Below are 15,338 nucleotides of genomic sequence, written 5' to 3' on the forward strand. Positions count from 1 at the left end.
ATGGGGATGTGCCCTCTTCACATTACTACCATAATGATGATGAGACAGCTGCTTTAAGCTACTCTTGATGGCAGAGTGGATCATGCCAGTGATGGAGTTGGCTGAGTTTAGCATAACCTCTTGCAATTCTGTGCATTAGAAACTCGCTCCCATGCTTGGATAAGGCACCAAATATATAGTTGCTAAATTTGCTAATGACATGAAGATGGAAGTAAATTATGAAGAGAATGATGGTGACTACAATGGGACATAGATAGGTTGAGTGGGAAAAAATTCATGAATGACGTTTAATGTAAGAAAAATATGAAATTCACCATTGTGGCAAGAAAAATTATTTGAATAATGCACATAATGTAAATATGGAAAGATTGGAGAGACCTGCAACACAGGGTTTTGGTGTTTTGGTGTCCTGGTGCGTGATTCACAAATAGCTAACCTATATCTGCTTTTGTTTTTAATGTTATTTCTCCATTACAGGATATTGGCTGCCACTCAGTTCAAACCTTTTTTTGCACGAAGTGCCTTTCCGTGTTTTGATGAACCAGCATTTAATGCCACATATGTGATCAGAATAATAAGGGAAGCAGACCATATCTCCTTATCCAGCATGCCGAAGGTACCTATAAAGAAAGGTTTCATTCATTTAATTAATATACTGCAATGAAAGTATACACTCATTGGCCCCTTTATTATGTGCAGGAGTGGAACCTGGTGTAGCCTTCTGTTGTTGTAGCCCATCTACTTCAAGGTGCAATGTATTGTGCTTTCAGAGATGCTCTTCTACACACCACTATTGTAACGCATGGTTATTTAAATTAGTGTTACCTGTCAGCTTCAACCTGTCTGGCCATTCTCTTCTGACCCCTCTCATTAACAAGGCATTTTCGCCAACAGAACTGCCACTCGTTTGATTATTATTTTTTTTTGTTTCTAGCACCATTCTCTGTAAACTCTAGAGACTGTCGTGCATAAAAAAGCGCCCCAAGTGGCTCCAACAATCACTCCATGGTCAAAGTCACTTAGATACCATTTGTTCCCCATTCTGATGTTTGGTCTGAACAACCACTGAACCTCTTGACCACATCTGCATGCTTTCTTGCATTGAGTTGCTGCCAGATGATTGGCTAATTAGATATTTGTATTAACAAGTAGGTATACCTAATAAAGTGGTCACTGAGTGCATATTTTAGTTTGTTGCAGCGAAGTCTGTTAACTAGACCAGTACTTGCAATATTGTTTTTTCTCAAAATGGCTGGAAATATGAACTGATTTCTGTATAGCAACAGAGCTTCTGGTATCTTGATAACAATTAAATATCATATGTGGTATTTGAGGGAAAATTAAACAATTGAGAGGAAAACAGGAAGAACTAAGGATTGTGATTTATGACTGATGAATTTGTACTCAGAACAACTATAGGAAGAGGAATATACAGAATGTAAAGTGAGATTAAAATGAGGAAGAAGAGATTGACAGAGAATCTAAGATTGAAAAGTAATCAAAGGGTTACTTTAAATTTATCAGGAAGTTAAGGTGCTGAACATTCAACTGAGATGAAAATTGTTTGGAAGCAATGGCATTAGAATGAGCATGTTGGCAGGGTCAACCAAGATAGCTTTAGTATTTTCAGTGTACAAATGGAGGAAATTTATTTTTACCCACGGTAAATGTTTGAAGGTGTTTAACAATGCAAATGTAGCAGATAGTCCATTATTGCTGTTATTACTAAGTAATGTAATGTGAATCTACATAAGTGATTTTGGAAGAGAAGCCATCGTTGGAGATTCTCTGGTGAATGTGTGCATATCGTACAAAGCGTTCAAATATTGTGTTTGACTCAGGATTGCCCATCACTATGTGAATCTGTACTTCAATACAGAATCATTGCTTTGAGAGAATGAAACACTAGAATATTAATGAAGTTAATATAAATTTACATAACGATTAACATAAATAATATTAATTTTAAGTGTTACTGATGAAATACTGCTTATGAAAGTAGCATGGCCTTCTCTACTTTAACATAGTTAATTGTTTTGATGCCTTTAGTGTTCCCTTTTGCTTCATTTCACTACTTGGTTTAAATAATTCCTCAGCTTGAGTTGGGTGGATAGTCTCTTGCATTGTGTCTGTGAAGTGTTGTATAGGAAATGCACATTTTCTTCCCAAATACTGTGTGTCAAAGACTAGATTTCATTTTAGTACAAAAGTAGTAAATGCCAGAAGCACTTGGCCAGTCAGGCAACCTCTTTGGCTACATAACTGCCTGGTATGGGGTGGGAGGAGGTGGTCACACTACTGCATGAGACTGAAATAAGCTACACACAGTACATATAGTCAGCTCCATCATGGTCACTAGCCTCCGTAGAATCTAGAATATCTTCAAGGACTGATGCCTCAAAAAGGAGGCATCCATCATTAAGGACCCCCATCACCCTCATCATGCCTTGTTCTCTTTGCTGTCATGAGGAAAGAGGTACAGAAGCTTGAAGGCACACACTCAGTGATTCATTAACATTTTCCCCTTTGCCATCCAATTTTTAAATGGGCACTGAATGCATGAATAGTACCTCACTATTTTTCTCATTTTGCACTACTTATTTAATTTAACTAATATATATACTTAAATTCATGTTTTTCCTATTATTATGTATTACATTATACTGTTTCCACAAAGTCAATGAATTTGATGACATATACCAGTGATATTAAACCTGATTCTGAACAAGGGGAATAGTCTGTTTCATGTCAACGACTTGCCCTGAATGATGCCAAAATGGTGCAATGACACAGTTTGTTTGGATTTCTGGCATCTGGCTGTCCAAAACAAACAGATCCATTAGGTCATTTTGCTCCAATTGATTTATTTTAATGGTGTGTTCTTTTCTTTCTTATTTTGCAGCCCTCACTGACCATACCTAGTTGTTCCTAAGGGGGTAACGATATACTTCTGGTAAAGGGGTAACCACCGTATTGTGCAAGGAATTTCAGGATTTTGACTGAGCAATATATTTTCATGTCAAGATGAAAGTCACACATACCGAGTTATAGTGAAAAGCTTATCTTCCATACTGTTCATACTGATCAAATCGTTACATTGTTCATTGAGATAGAATAAGGTCAAACAATAAGAGGTAGGAATAAAGTGTACCAGCTACAGAGAAAGTGCAGTGTAAGTAGATGCAAAGGTGCAATGTTATGATTCTTGAGTCAAGGGTCCATCTTATCTAACTAGGGAACCATTCAGTAATCTTGTAACTGTCCTTCAGCTTGGTAGGGCATGCTTTCAGGCTTTTGTATCTTCAGGCTGATAGAAGAGGGGAGGAAAAAGAATGTTTGGGGTGGGTGGGGGTCTTTGATTATGCTGGCTGCTGTACAAAGGCAGTGAGAATTGTAGGCAGAGTCATTACAGGGGAGGCTGTTTTCCATGAATTGCTCAGCTGTGTCTGCAACTTGCTGTAGTTTTGTCCTGTCACATGCAGAGTAGTTGCCATACCAAGCTCTGATACACGCAGGTTGGATGCTTTCTGTGCTGCATTGTGTTACGTACTCGTGACACATGACAGTGGTGCCCTTGTCATGTGACTGGGATTGAAGCTGTACTGGTCTTGAGGTTATGGTCTTGTGATGGTGGAATGACGTCATTTTCCCGCCAGTAGAGATCATGTGATGGTTTTTTTTTACAGGTTATAAAAGGTAGACCCCACCCTTGTGAGGAGGGGCAGTTCGTGGCTGGATTTGCCAGGTTGACTTCATGCCACTGCGTGTTTTAAGTAATGACGCAGTTTAGTTGAAGGATGAAGTTTTTATTTAATGCCTAAAGTTTAAAAGGTCATTGCCAGCAGGTTCTTTATGATTCTGTTCGAGAAATTAGTGGAGAGTGAAGATTGGAAGTTCGGAAGTTAAAGATTGAGGAGAATCGCTTTCTACGGTGAAACTGGGCCAACCTTTGTTTGATCCTTATTTGGAAGGATTTCATTGACTATCTTCGTGTTAATCCCTGGGTTTACCAGAAAGGATTGAGGATAGTGTGGAAGGAAAGGTCAGTGCCTTTAAGCCGTTCTGTTTCATAAATTCTTCGTAGGAAGTTCGACGTCGGGGATCAGAGCCAAGCGACGTGAAAGAGAACCTAAATCATCCTATGAAGTCTCTCCTTTTTAAAATGGACCGTGAGCATATCGAACTTTTGGCAATACCACTTTAAAGGTCTGTTTTTGGCAATGCCACTTTTAAGAACTGTTTTTGCAATATCACTTTAAGGACTGTTTGGGCTGCCGCTCAGCAGCTGTTTCCGGTTACGGTAGTGTTTGTTTACTTTTCGGGGGTTTGTTTTCGGTGTTGTTTGTTATAAGAAACCCTTGCCGAACTCATATATTTATTGTTGCCTGAATACGTAACAATTGATTAAAAATTGTTATAGGACGATCGGGAAATGCAAATGTCTTTGGCCGCCTGAGGACGATTAGGTTTTGGTGGGGTGCACGTGGTTTGGCTAGGAGATGATATTTACTCCTAGGAACTTGAAGCTCTCAACCTTCTGAACATCTGTAATTTTGCCATAGACAAGATAAGAGTTCAGGTAGTGGTACCACCATGTGACTGCTATCTTGGTCTTATTTTCACATATAGGAAATGCAGTTAACCACAAGGATTGCCAGTTATACACATACAAAACTGGCTTATTGATTGTACAATGCTTTTCTTAATGGTGCAGAGAGAAAGATTCTTCAGACTGCTGAGAGTTTGAATCAATATATGAATATCCGACATCAAGTGCTCTTTACCGTTGTTCTGGATTGGTTCCAACATTCTGCTTTTCCTTAATCAAATACACCATTCTATTTGCCTCTAGAGGGAAAAAAGGCATCACATACACTCTGATATTTCTAGAGAGGGGAACACTGGAAAGGTGGTGTTCCCATGCAAATGCTACCCTTGTCCACCTTGAAGGTGGAGGTTGTGCGTTTGCTGTTGGGCACTTGCGGAAGTAACTGGCAGACATTTTGTAGACAATGTCTGTAGTGGCAAAATTGATCCAAAATCAAAACAGTACAATTTCTGCCAGCTTGAAACCCCCATGGAGTTGTTATACTTGCATGACATGCCCGCAGCTCCAATGATTGCTCTAAAGATTTGAATTCTCTATTTCAATCCTTTATTAGCAATTAGCATTATTTTTCCAGTTAAGCATTATTAAGCTTTATCTCAGCAGAGATGTGATCTTTGTGATCTCATGCTACAAACTGCCACAAAATAAGCATGAATAAGTAACTTATCCCTTCTATATCCCTTCTGCAATACCATGCCCCCACTAATGTGACTAATATAACTACATGCTACTGAGACACAGGACACATGAAATCACAACATTTACACAAATGTCCTCTTTTGATGAGCAGTCTATCCTGGATTTTGCTCTTCTGCCAAAGCAGGTTGTCCCTCTTGACTGAATTCAGGAAAATTTTTCTTGAAATGCGGCTGCCAAATCTCAGCCAAGCGCAAACCTGAAGTCCCATTATCTGTTAGCTCTGGCCGAATGTAGTCTCTCCCACCATGTCAGTTTCCTTTTAATGGTCCATTAACAGTCCAACCCAGCACTGTTCTGATTTGTGAATCACATGCAATGGCTCAAAAGCTTTGGGCAAATTCATCCCAATCAATAGCTCAATTTCTGAATCAAATTCTGGCAAATAAACATGCTTTAGGTGAGACTATTCCTGATTCATCTCTCTGATGAATGTTCCCTTGTGGACAAGCATGAGTTCCCGTGTGTAGATGTTAGGCAGTTCAGAACAGCTTTCACTATCTAAACCAGCTACTTCCTATACTGAAACAACGCAGCTGCTCACAACGTTCTCTTAACCTGTGATGCATAAGAGATGGAGTCCTTTTCCTATCAGGTTGAGCTTGTTTATGATGCTCTCTGTGAGAAACTGCTGTGATTCTTTGATCTAGTAAGGCATTAGTAACTACTGTCTTATTACTTTTCTTAGACTTGAACTGAACTGGAACCATTTTCATCAGCTCTGGGCTCAGTTTCACTTTCCATATTAAACCACAGTAGTGGCAAAGCTGCTTGAGTATGAATTTGTGATTAAGTTTTATACTTCTAGCAATGTAGCTTTATATTCTTTCCCAAACACTGGGTGTGTAACAATTTTCACTTCTCTTTTTTCAATAACCTGAACAATGTCAGTGAAATTAACCTTATGGTTGTGACTTTTTTACAATTTGTAAACTGCCAATTTACATCCTTTTCTAAGCTCATCAGGCAATTTATTTATGACAATCTTCATATTAGCAGCTATGTCCAACACATACATGCCCTGCGTGTCTTCCATAGCATTGCAATAGCCTTTATGAAAAAAATATGTTGTCTTGAAGAGCCTTCATATCTTCTGATTTGATAAGTGGCGAAGAAAGAGCCTTTTCCATGTAGGCCACAGTGCTCATCACCAAAATATTCATGTAGTAAAGCTTGGGTCTTTAGATATCCTTCCTCTAGTCCAGCCCATTGGCAACTTCTGACAAGCTCTCTAGGGTAACCTCAATTGTACTGTTTGAGATGGTCACCATAATCTTCAGTCTTACTCTCAGTACAATTATTGAAAGCCCTCATAAATGCATGATCCTGCAGAGGATTGCTATTGAAGATTTGAATATCTCTTTTAGGCAGAGATGCAATGTGTTGTTGCATCACTAGGCTTCTAATTCTGAAACACAGTGTTAGTGCACTGCAAATCAATATTTTCAGAAGCACCTTGTGCTACTCAATATGGCATAGGTTCGGAGAACCTTCTTGGTACAGGCTGCGAATGAGTCAACCCTTGAGGTTCATAGACTTTTGATCCTCAAATGTATCCACCTTGACATAGAGTATGTAGGATTTTCTGTGTTCCACGTCAACATAGGAACTCACCAGAGAACTGCTCTGCTGTAGTATGCATGGCACCGACAGCACTTGAAACCCTTGGCACTTTAACTCTGGCCATCTTGATTGCGATTTCTTCTTACAACTTAAGTCCTCCATCTTCCTCCAAATCTGTTCCACCTGTTGTTCCTCATCTCTCTGAAGCCAAGGCATGCTGATCCCTCAATAGCTGTTGTCTTATGTATAACTCTTCCCCTCTGCTATCTGATTCCTAAATGGACATTGAACCCTTGGACACTACCTCACTTTTCTAGTATATAGTATTTCTGTCTTTTGCACAATTTTTGATCTAGTTGATGTGTGTATGCTGTAGTTGATTTAGTCATTTCTGTAAATTCCGGTGTATAAGCCAAGAATTTGGCCCTAAATTTTGGTCCTAAAATTAGGGGGTTGGCTTATACAGAGGGTGCCAACTTTGGAAAAATGAATACATGGAAGACAGGTCATACTTATTGGCTGTTTTTGAGTCAAATTTGTTCCACTGTCGATGCATGAATTCTTTGAATGGTTTGTTTAAACTCACATCTGGCGGCTGGAGCACAGACATCAAACCACCGGGGATGACTGCAATGTCCGTATTTTCAGCTTTCAGTGCTGCTTTTGTCTCACCTGACAAGTGTGCTTTGAACATGTCCCAGACAAGTAGCGACTTTTTCTTCCTGAAACCTTTGGAACATCAACTCCACACCTCTTTAATCCACTTCAAGCAACCCGCTTCGACCATCCAGCAGCGTTCTTGAATGAAAACAACAACACCCCGTGGGAATTCCCTGAGCAATCTTTGTTTTTTGTCTCAACACAAGGTCACGTTCTATTTATAAATCAGGTACACCAACTTTGCGTAGCTTTGAAACTTCGCTGACCTCAATATGATGCTGTTAGGCAGGAACTTGGGAACATAAATTGGGAGCAGATGTTCTCAGGGAAATGCACAGTAGAAATGGAGTTCTGCATAGGAATGTTCCATTGAGGCAGGGAAAGGATGGTAGGGTAAAAGAACCATGGTGTACAAAGGATGTAGAAAATGTAGTTAAGAAAAGCTTACAAAAAGTTCAAGAAACTAGGTTCTGTTAGAGCACTAGAAAATTACAAGAGTGCCAGGAAGGAGTTCAAGAATGAAATAGGGAGAGCTAGAAAAGGCCATGAGAAGTACTTGGCAAGCAGGATTAAGGAAAACCCCAAGGCATTCTACAAGTGTGTGAAGAGCAAGTGGATGAGCCGTGTGAGAATAGGACCAATCTGGAGTGGTAGTGGAAACACGTGCATGGAGTCAGAGAGGTACTTAAAGAATACTTCGCTTCATTATTCTCCAGTGAAAAGGACCATGGCAATTGTAGGGATGATATACTGCAGACTAAAACACTTGAGCATATGGACATTAAGAAAGAGGATGTGCTGGAGCTCTTGAAAGGTGTTAAGTTGCTGGGACCAGATGAGATATACCATAGGCTACTGTGGGAGGTGTGTGAGGAGATTGCTGAGCCCCTGACAAAGATCATTGCATCATCAATAGGGATGGAGAAGTACCAGAGGATTGGAAGGTTGCAAATGTCATTCCCTTGTTCAAGAAAGGGAATAGAGATAACCCAGGAAATTATAAACCAGTGAGTCTTACTTTAATGGTGAGCAAGTAGTTGGAGAAGATCCTGAGGGGCAGGATTTATGAGCATTTAGAGAGACATAATCTGATTGGGGATAGTCAGCATGGCTCTGTCAAGGCAGGTCATGTCTTACAAGCCTGATTGAATTCTTTGAGGATGTAACAAAACACATTGAAGGTAGAGCAGTGGATGTGGTATCTATGGATTTCAGTAAGGCATTTGATGAGGGACAGGCAGAAAGTAAGGAGGCATGAGACCCAAAGAGACTGTACTTTGTAGATCCAGAATCTGCTTGCCCACAGAAGACAAAGGGTGGTTGTAGATGGTTCGTATTGTGCAGTAGAATTAGGTTTGTTATCACCGGCATGTGACTGAAATTTGTTAACTTAGCAGCAGCAATTGAATGCAATACATAATCTAGCAGAAGAAAAATAAATAAAATAAAAAATAATAATAAATAAACAAGTAAATCAATTACGTATATTGAATAGATTAAAAAATTGTGCAAAATCAGAAATGCTGTATATTTTTTTAAAAAGTGAAGTAGTGTTCAAAGATTCAATGTCCATTTAGAAATTGGATGGCAGAGGGGAAGAAGCTGTTCCTTCAGGCTTCTGTACCTCTTATCTGATGGTAACAGTGAGAAAAGGGCATGCCCTGAGTGCTAGAGGTCCTTGATAATGGATGCTGCCTTTCTGAGACACTGCTCCCTGAAGATGTACTCGGTACTTTGTAGGCTAGTGCCCAAGATGGAGCTGACTTGATTTATAACCTACTGCAGCTTCTTTCGGTCCTGTGCTCTAGCCCCTCCATACCAGACGGTGATGCAGCCTGTCAGAATACTCTCCAAGGTACAACTGTAGAAGTTTTTGAGTGTATTTGTTGACAAGCCAAATCTCTTCAAACTCCTAATAAAGTATAGCTGCTGTCTTGCCTTCTTTAAAACTACATCGATATGTTGGGACCAGGCTAGATCCTCAGAGATCTTGACACCCAAGAACTTGAAGCTGCTTACTCTCCACTTCTGATCCCTCTATGAGGATTGGTATGTGTTCCTTTGTCTTATCCTTCCTGAAGTCTACAATCAGCTCTTTCGTCTTACTGACGTTGAGTGCCAGGTTGTTGCTGCAGCACCATTCTACTAGTTGGCATATCTCACTCCTGTACACCCTTTCGTCACCATCTGAGATTCTACCAATGATGGTTGTATCATTGGCAAATTTATAGATGGTATTTGACCTATGCCTAGCCACACAGTCATGGGTATAGAGAGTAGAGCAATGGGCTAAGCACGCACCCCTGAGGTGCGCCAGTGTTGATCGTCAGCGAGGAGGATATGTTATCACCAATCCGCACAAATTGTGATCTTCCAGTTAGGAGGTCGAGGATCCAGTTGCAGAGGGAGTTACAGAGGCCTAAGTTCTGCAACTTTTCGATCAGGATTGTGGGAATGTTTGTATTAAATGCTGAGCTATAGTTGATGAACAGCATCCTGACGTAGGTGTTTGTGTTGTCTTGTTGGTCTAAGGGCGTGTGAAGAGCCATTGAGATTGCGTCTTCTATTGACCTATTGTGGCGATAGGCAAATTGCAATGGGTCCAGTTAGTTGCTGAAGCAGGAGTTCAGTCTAGTCATGACCAACCTATCAAAGCATTTCATCACTGTTGATGTGAGTGCTACTGGGCGATAGTCATTAAGGCAGCCCACATTTTTCTTAGGCACTGGTATAATTGTTGCCTTTTTGAAGCAAGTGGGAACTTCCACCCATAGCAGTGAGAGGTTGAAATTGTCCTTGAATACACCTGCTAGTTGGTTGGCACAGGCGTCCAGAGCCTTAGCAGGTACTCTATCGGGACCTTCCGCCTTGTGAGGGTACATGCTCTTTAAAGACTGCCTAACATCGGCCTCTGAGGTGGAGATCACAGGATCAACAGGTGCAGCAGGGGTCTTCACAGCTGTAGTTGTGTTCTCCCTTTCAATGTGTGCATAGAAGGCATTGAGTTCATCTGGTAGGGAAGCATTGCTGCCATTCGTATTATTGGGTTTCACTTTGTAGGAAGCAATGTCTTGCACGATGGTGGCCAGGGGTGTTCTGCAGGGATCTGTTCTGGGACCCATCTTTATGATTTTTATAAATGACCTGGATGAGGATGTAGAAGGGTGGGTTAGTAAGTTTGCTGATGACACAAAAGTTGGGGGTGTTGTGGATAGACTGGAGGTTACAGCAGGACATCAATAGGATGCAGAACTGGGCTGAGAAGTGGCAGATGGACTTCAACCCAGATAAGTGTGAAGTGGTTCACTTTGGTAAGTCAAATTTGAAGACAGAATAATTAATGGTAAGACTCTTGGCAATATAGAGAGACCTTGGGGTTTGTGCCAATAGCACACTCAAAGCTGCTGCGCAGGTTGACAGTGTTGTTATGAAGGCATTTAGTGATGACCTTCATCAACTGTGGGTTTGAGTTCAAGAACTGTAAGGTAATGCCAAAGCTACACAGGACCTTAGTTACTCCCCACTTGGAGTACTCTGTTCAGTTCTGCTTACCTCATTACAGAAGGATTTGGATACTATAGAGTGTAGAAGAAATTTACAAGGATGTTGCCTGGACTCTGGAGAGCATGCCTTATGAAAATAGGTTGCGTGACCTTTGACCTTTTCTGCTTGAAGCAATGGAAGATGAGAGGTGACTTGATAGAGGTGTACAAGATGATGAGAGGCATTGATCGTGTGGCTAGCCAGGGGCATTTTTGCCAGGGTTGAAATGGCTAACACGAGGGGGCAAAGTTTTATGGTGCTTGGAAGTAGGTACTGGGGGGGAATATCAGAAGTAAGTTTCTGCACAGAGGGATGGGTGCATCACATGCACTGTCAGCGACAGTGGTAGAGGCAGATTCCACAAACTGTTTGGGACATTGGAAAAACTACAACTTCCATCAACAAAGCTGTTTTTCTTTCTTAAACAGTGTAGTTTTTTCCCATATGCATTTAACCAATGTTTGCCTTCATACTAGGATGCTGCCTGGACTAGAAAGCCCGAGTTTATTATTCAGAAAACGTGTGGATTATATTCAATAAAACATTAATGACAATTATCTTAACAAAGCTTTCAAAATCATATTAGCATAATTTCAAAATTGTATTAACATTGGATAAAAGAAAATTCCAGCTATGTGACAACAAAGGCTATATGTGTGAGAGAGTTTCAGTTACAGCATGGCCACACCTGCACAACTTGGAGAAAAAGTTGTCAATGCCTTTATATTCACTTTAAGTGCTTATGGTATGCACCATGTTAAAATATATTGAGTAGAGCAGTGGGCTATTTGAGATGTGTGCAGATCAGCCCTTTGAGGCCCTTCAAGGTGCAACTACCCAGCAACTCCCAATTTAACCCTAGCCTAATCATGGGACAATTTATAATAACCTATTAACCTACCAACTGGTATGTCTTTGGACTTTGGGAAGAAACCAGAGCACCTGGAGGAAATCCATGTGGTCATGGGGAGAACACACAAGCTCCTTACAGACAGCAGTGGGAATTGAACCCCGGTCATTGGTACTGTAAAGAGCTGTGCTAACCACTATGCTATTGCCCAACCCTGTTTTATTTATGTTATGCCCTTATTAAAATCTCTACTGCTATGCTGTGAGGTATTTTTCAGCAAAAGCAATACATCCTGTTAGCAAGAGTGTTTGGCTTTGGCTGAAGATGAGATCATAAGATATAGGAGCAGAATTAGGCCATTTGGCCCATTGAATCTGCTCTGTCATTTCATCATGTCTAATCCATTTTTCCTCTCAGCCCCAATCTCCTGCCTTTTCCCTGTATCTCTTCATGCCCTGACCAATCAAACTCTGACTTAAATATACATAAAGACTTGGCCTCCACAGCTGCTTAGAGCAAAGAAATACACAGATTCACCACTCTCTGGCTAAAGATAATTGTTCCTCACCTCCGTTCTAAAATGATGCCCCTCTACTCAGAGACTGTCTTCTAATCTTAGACTCTCCCACCGTAGGAAACATCCTCTCCATATCCACTCTGTGAAGGTCTTTCACCATTCAATAAGTTTCAATGAGATCACCCCTCATTCTTCTGAATTTGAGTGAATACAGGACCAGTGTCATCAAATGCCGTCCAATCCTGGAATAATTATCGTGAAACACCTCTCCATTTTTAATACATCCTTTCTGAGATAACAGATCCTAAGCTGCTCACAATACTCCAAGTGAGACCTCACTATTGTTTTATAAAATCTCAACATTACATCCTTGCTTTCATATTCTTGCCCTCATGAAATGAATGCTGATATTGCATTTGCCTTCCTCACCACAGACTCAACCTACAAATTAACCAGTTAGAGAATCCTGCGTAAGGACTCAAAGTCCTTTGCACCTGGATTACTTATTTTTTCCTCCATTTGGAAAATAGTCAACCTTTTCATTTCTTTTTCCAAAGTCCATGATAATACACTTCCTGACAGTGGATTCCATTTGCCATTTCTTTGTCCATTCTCCTAATCTGTCTTAAATCCTTCTATGACCTCTTCTTCCTCAAAGCTACCTGTCCTTCTACCTATCTTCATATCATCTGCAAACCTTGCAATAAAGCCATCAAATCCATCATTTAAATCATTGACATATAAAAGGGGTCTGTTCCAACACAGACTCCTGTGAAACACCATTAGTTATTGCCAGCCAGTCTGAAAAGGCTCCCTTTAGTCCCTCTCTTTTCCTGCTGCCAGTCAGCCAATGCCTTGCCCATGCTAGAATCTTCCCTATAATGTCATGGGTTATGAAGTAAAAAGCTATGAGGTGCTTGTTAAGCAGCCTCGTGTGTGGCATTGTCAAAGGCCTTCTGAAAACCCAAGTACATAATATCAACCAATCCTCCTTTGTCTATCCCGCTTGTTGTTTCTTCAAAGAATTCCAACAGATTTGTCAGGCAAGAGCTTCCCTTTAGGAAACCATGCTAACTATGGCCTATTTTATCATGTGCCTCCAAGTACCCTGAGGTCAGACTATCTAGCCTATTGCCGCCTTCCTTTTGCCTCTCTTCCCTTCTTGAAGAATGGATTGACATTTGCAATTCTCCAGTCTTCCAGAACCATTCCAAAATCTAGTGATTCTCGAAAGATCATTACTAATGCCTCCACAATCTCTTCAGCAACCTCCTTCAGAACCTTGGGGCGTACATCCGGTCCAGGAGACCCGTCTACTTTCAGACCTTTCATTTTCCCAGGAACCTTCTCTCTAGGAATGATAACTTTACAAACTTCATGACCACTGACACCTGGAACTTACACAGTGAAGACTCATGCAAAATTCTTAGTTTGTCCGTCCACTGTTTCCTTAACCCCATTACTCCCTCTCCGGCAAAGTTTCCAGCTCACTTCTTTTACACTTAATGTGCCTGACAAATCTTTTGGTATCCCCTTTAGTACTGGCTAGCTTACTTTCATATTCCACCTTTACCTTTTCAATGACTTTTTTAGTTGCTTTCTGTTGGTTTTAAAAGCTTCCCAGTCATCGAACTTCCCTCTAATTTTTGTTCTTATACCCTCTCTTTGGCTTCTATGCTGCCTTTGATTTGTTAGCCATGGTTGTGTCATCTTTCCTTTAGGATACTTCATCTTCTTTGAAATTTATATATCCTGTGGCTTCTGAATTGTGTCCAGAAATTCTAGCTATTACTGTCTGCCATTATCCTTGCCAGTGTGTTTTCCAATCAGTTCTGGCCAACTCCTCTCTCATGCCTGAATTTCAGGGTGAATTTGAATATATTATGATCATTTGCCCCTACGAGTTATTTTCCCTTAAGCTCCCTAATCATTTCTGGTTCATTGCACAACACCCAGTCCAGAATAGCTGTTCCCCTCGTGGGCTCAACCACAAGGTGCTCTAAATAGCCATCTCATAGGCATTCTAGAAATTCCCCCACCTGGAATCCAGCATCAACCTGATTTTCCCAGTCGAGTCCCTCATGACTATTGTAACGTTGCCCTTTAAGAATGCATTTTCCATCTTCCATTGTAATTTGTAGACCACATTACTACTGTTTTCTGTTTTGAGGGGGGGGGGGTAAGGTCTGTATAGAACTCCCATCAGGGTCTTTTTACCCTTGCAGTTCCTTGGCTCTATCCACAAAGATCCAACACCTTCTCACCTTATGTCACCTCTTTCTGACAATCCGATTTCATTTTTTTACCAACAGAGCAACACCAACCCTTCTGCCTTTCTGACTGTACTTTCAATACAAAGTGTATCTTTAGACATTAGGCTCCCAGCTATAATCTTTCAGCCATTTTGTACAACTTGGGAATGTTGTGTCAGCCATTTGTCTTTGGCTTTGTATGTGTTGTAACTTTCTGCCCAGAGGTCTGTGAGGGAAGATTCGAGAGAGCTGTGTGGGATCAGATTTCTGAAGGACAGAAGTCTGGTGTGGGGTCTTTTGACAGGAGTACAGATAGAAGCACATCAGGGAAGATGCTGGAGGATGCCATCCGAAGGGGAGTCCGTATTTCAAGGAATGCTTTGTGAGAAGATGGATTCCAAGAAGGGAAGTTCTACCTGTGGTTGGTGATGGGAATTAATACCATGAGGAAAGCGATACACCCAACTACCACAACAACGAGATCTAACATTAATGTGCAAGTGTAGACTGGTTTGACTGTAGTGAGTCCTTGATTTTTCTTTTTCTGTTTACTGTTTGCTAATGTTGAAATATTGGTAAATATATTTTCTTTGTCTTTTTATGCTGGTGTATGATCTGTTATTTTTCTGGCAATTGATAATTTTGCAT

The 15,338-nt window shown here is 40.7% G+C and overlaps 1 protein-coding gene across 4 annotated transcripts in view; it reads left to right on the top strand.

Moving 5' to 3' along the window:
- Positions 1-15,338, top strand: part of LOC132393954 (leucyl-cystinyl aminopeptidase-like) — a 95,947-nt gene that overhangs the window by 13,593 nt on the left and 67,016 nt on the right. For all 4 annotated transcript variants that reach the window (XM_059969449.1, XM_059969447.1, XM_059969448.1 and 1 more), the window contains one exon: positions 478-616. In XM_059969449.1, coding sequence (XP_059825432.1) covers positions 478-616 — 139 coding nt within the window. The remainder of the gene's footprint in view (positions 1-477; positions 617-15,338) is intronic.

Source organism: Hypanus sabinus, chromosome 5 (assembly GCF_030144855.1).
Source record: "Hypanus sabinus isolate sHypSab1 chromosome 5, sHypSab1.hap1, whole genome shotgun sequence".
NCBI classification, from domain to species: domain Eukaryota; kingdom Metazoa; phylum Chordata; class Chondrichthyes; order Myliobatiformes; family Dasyatidae; genus Hypanus; species Hypanus sabinus.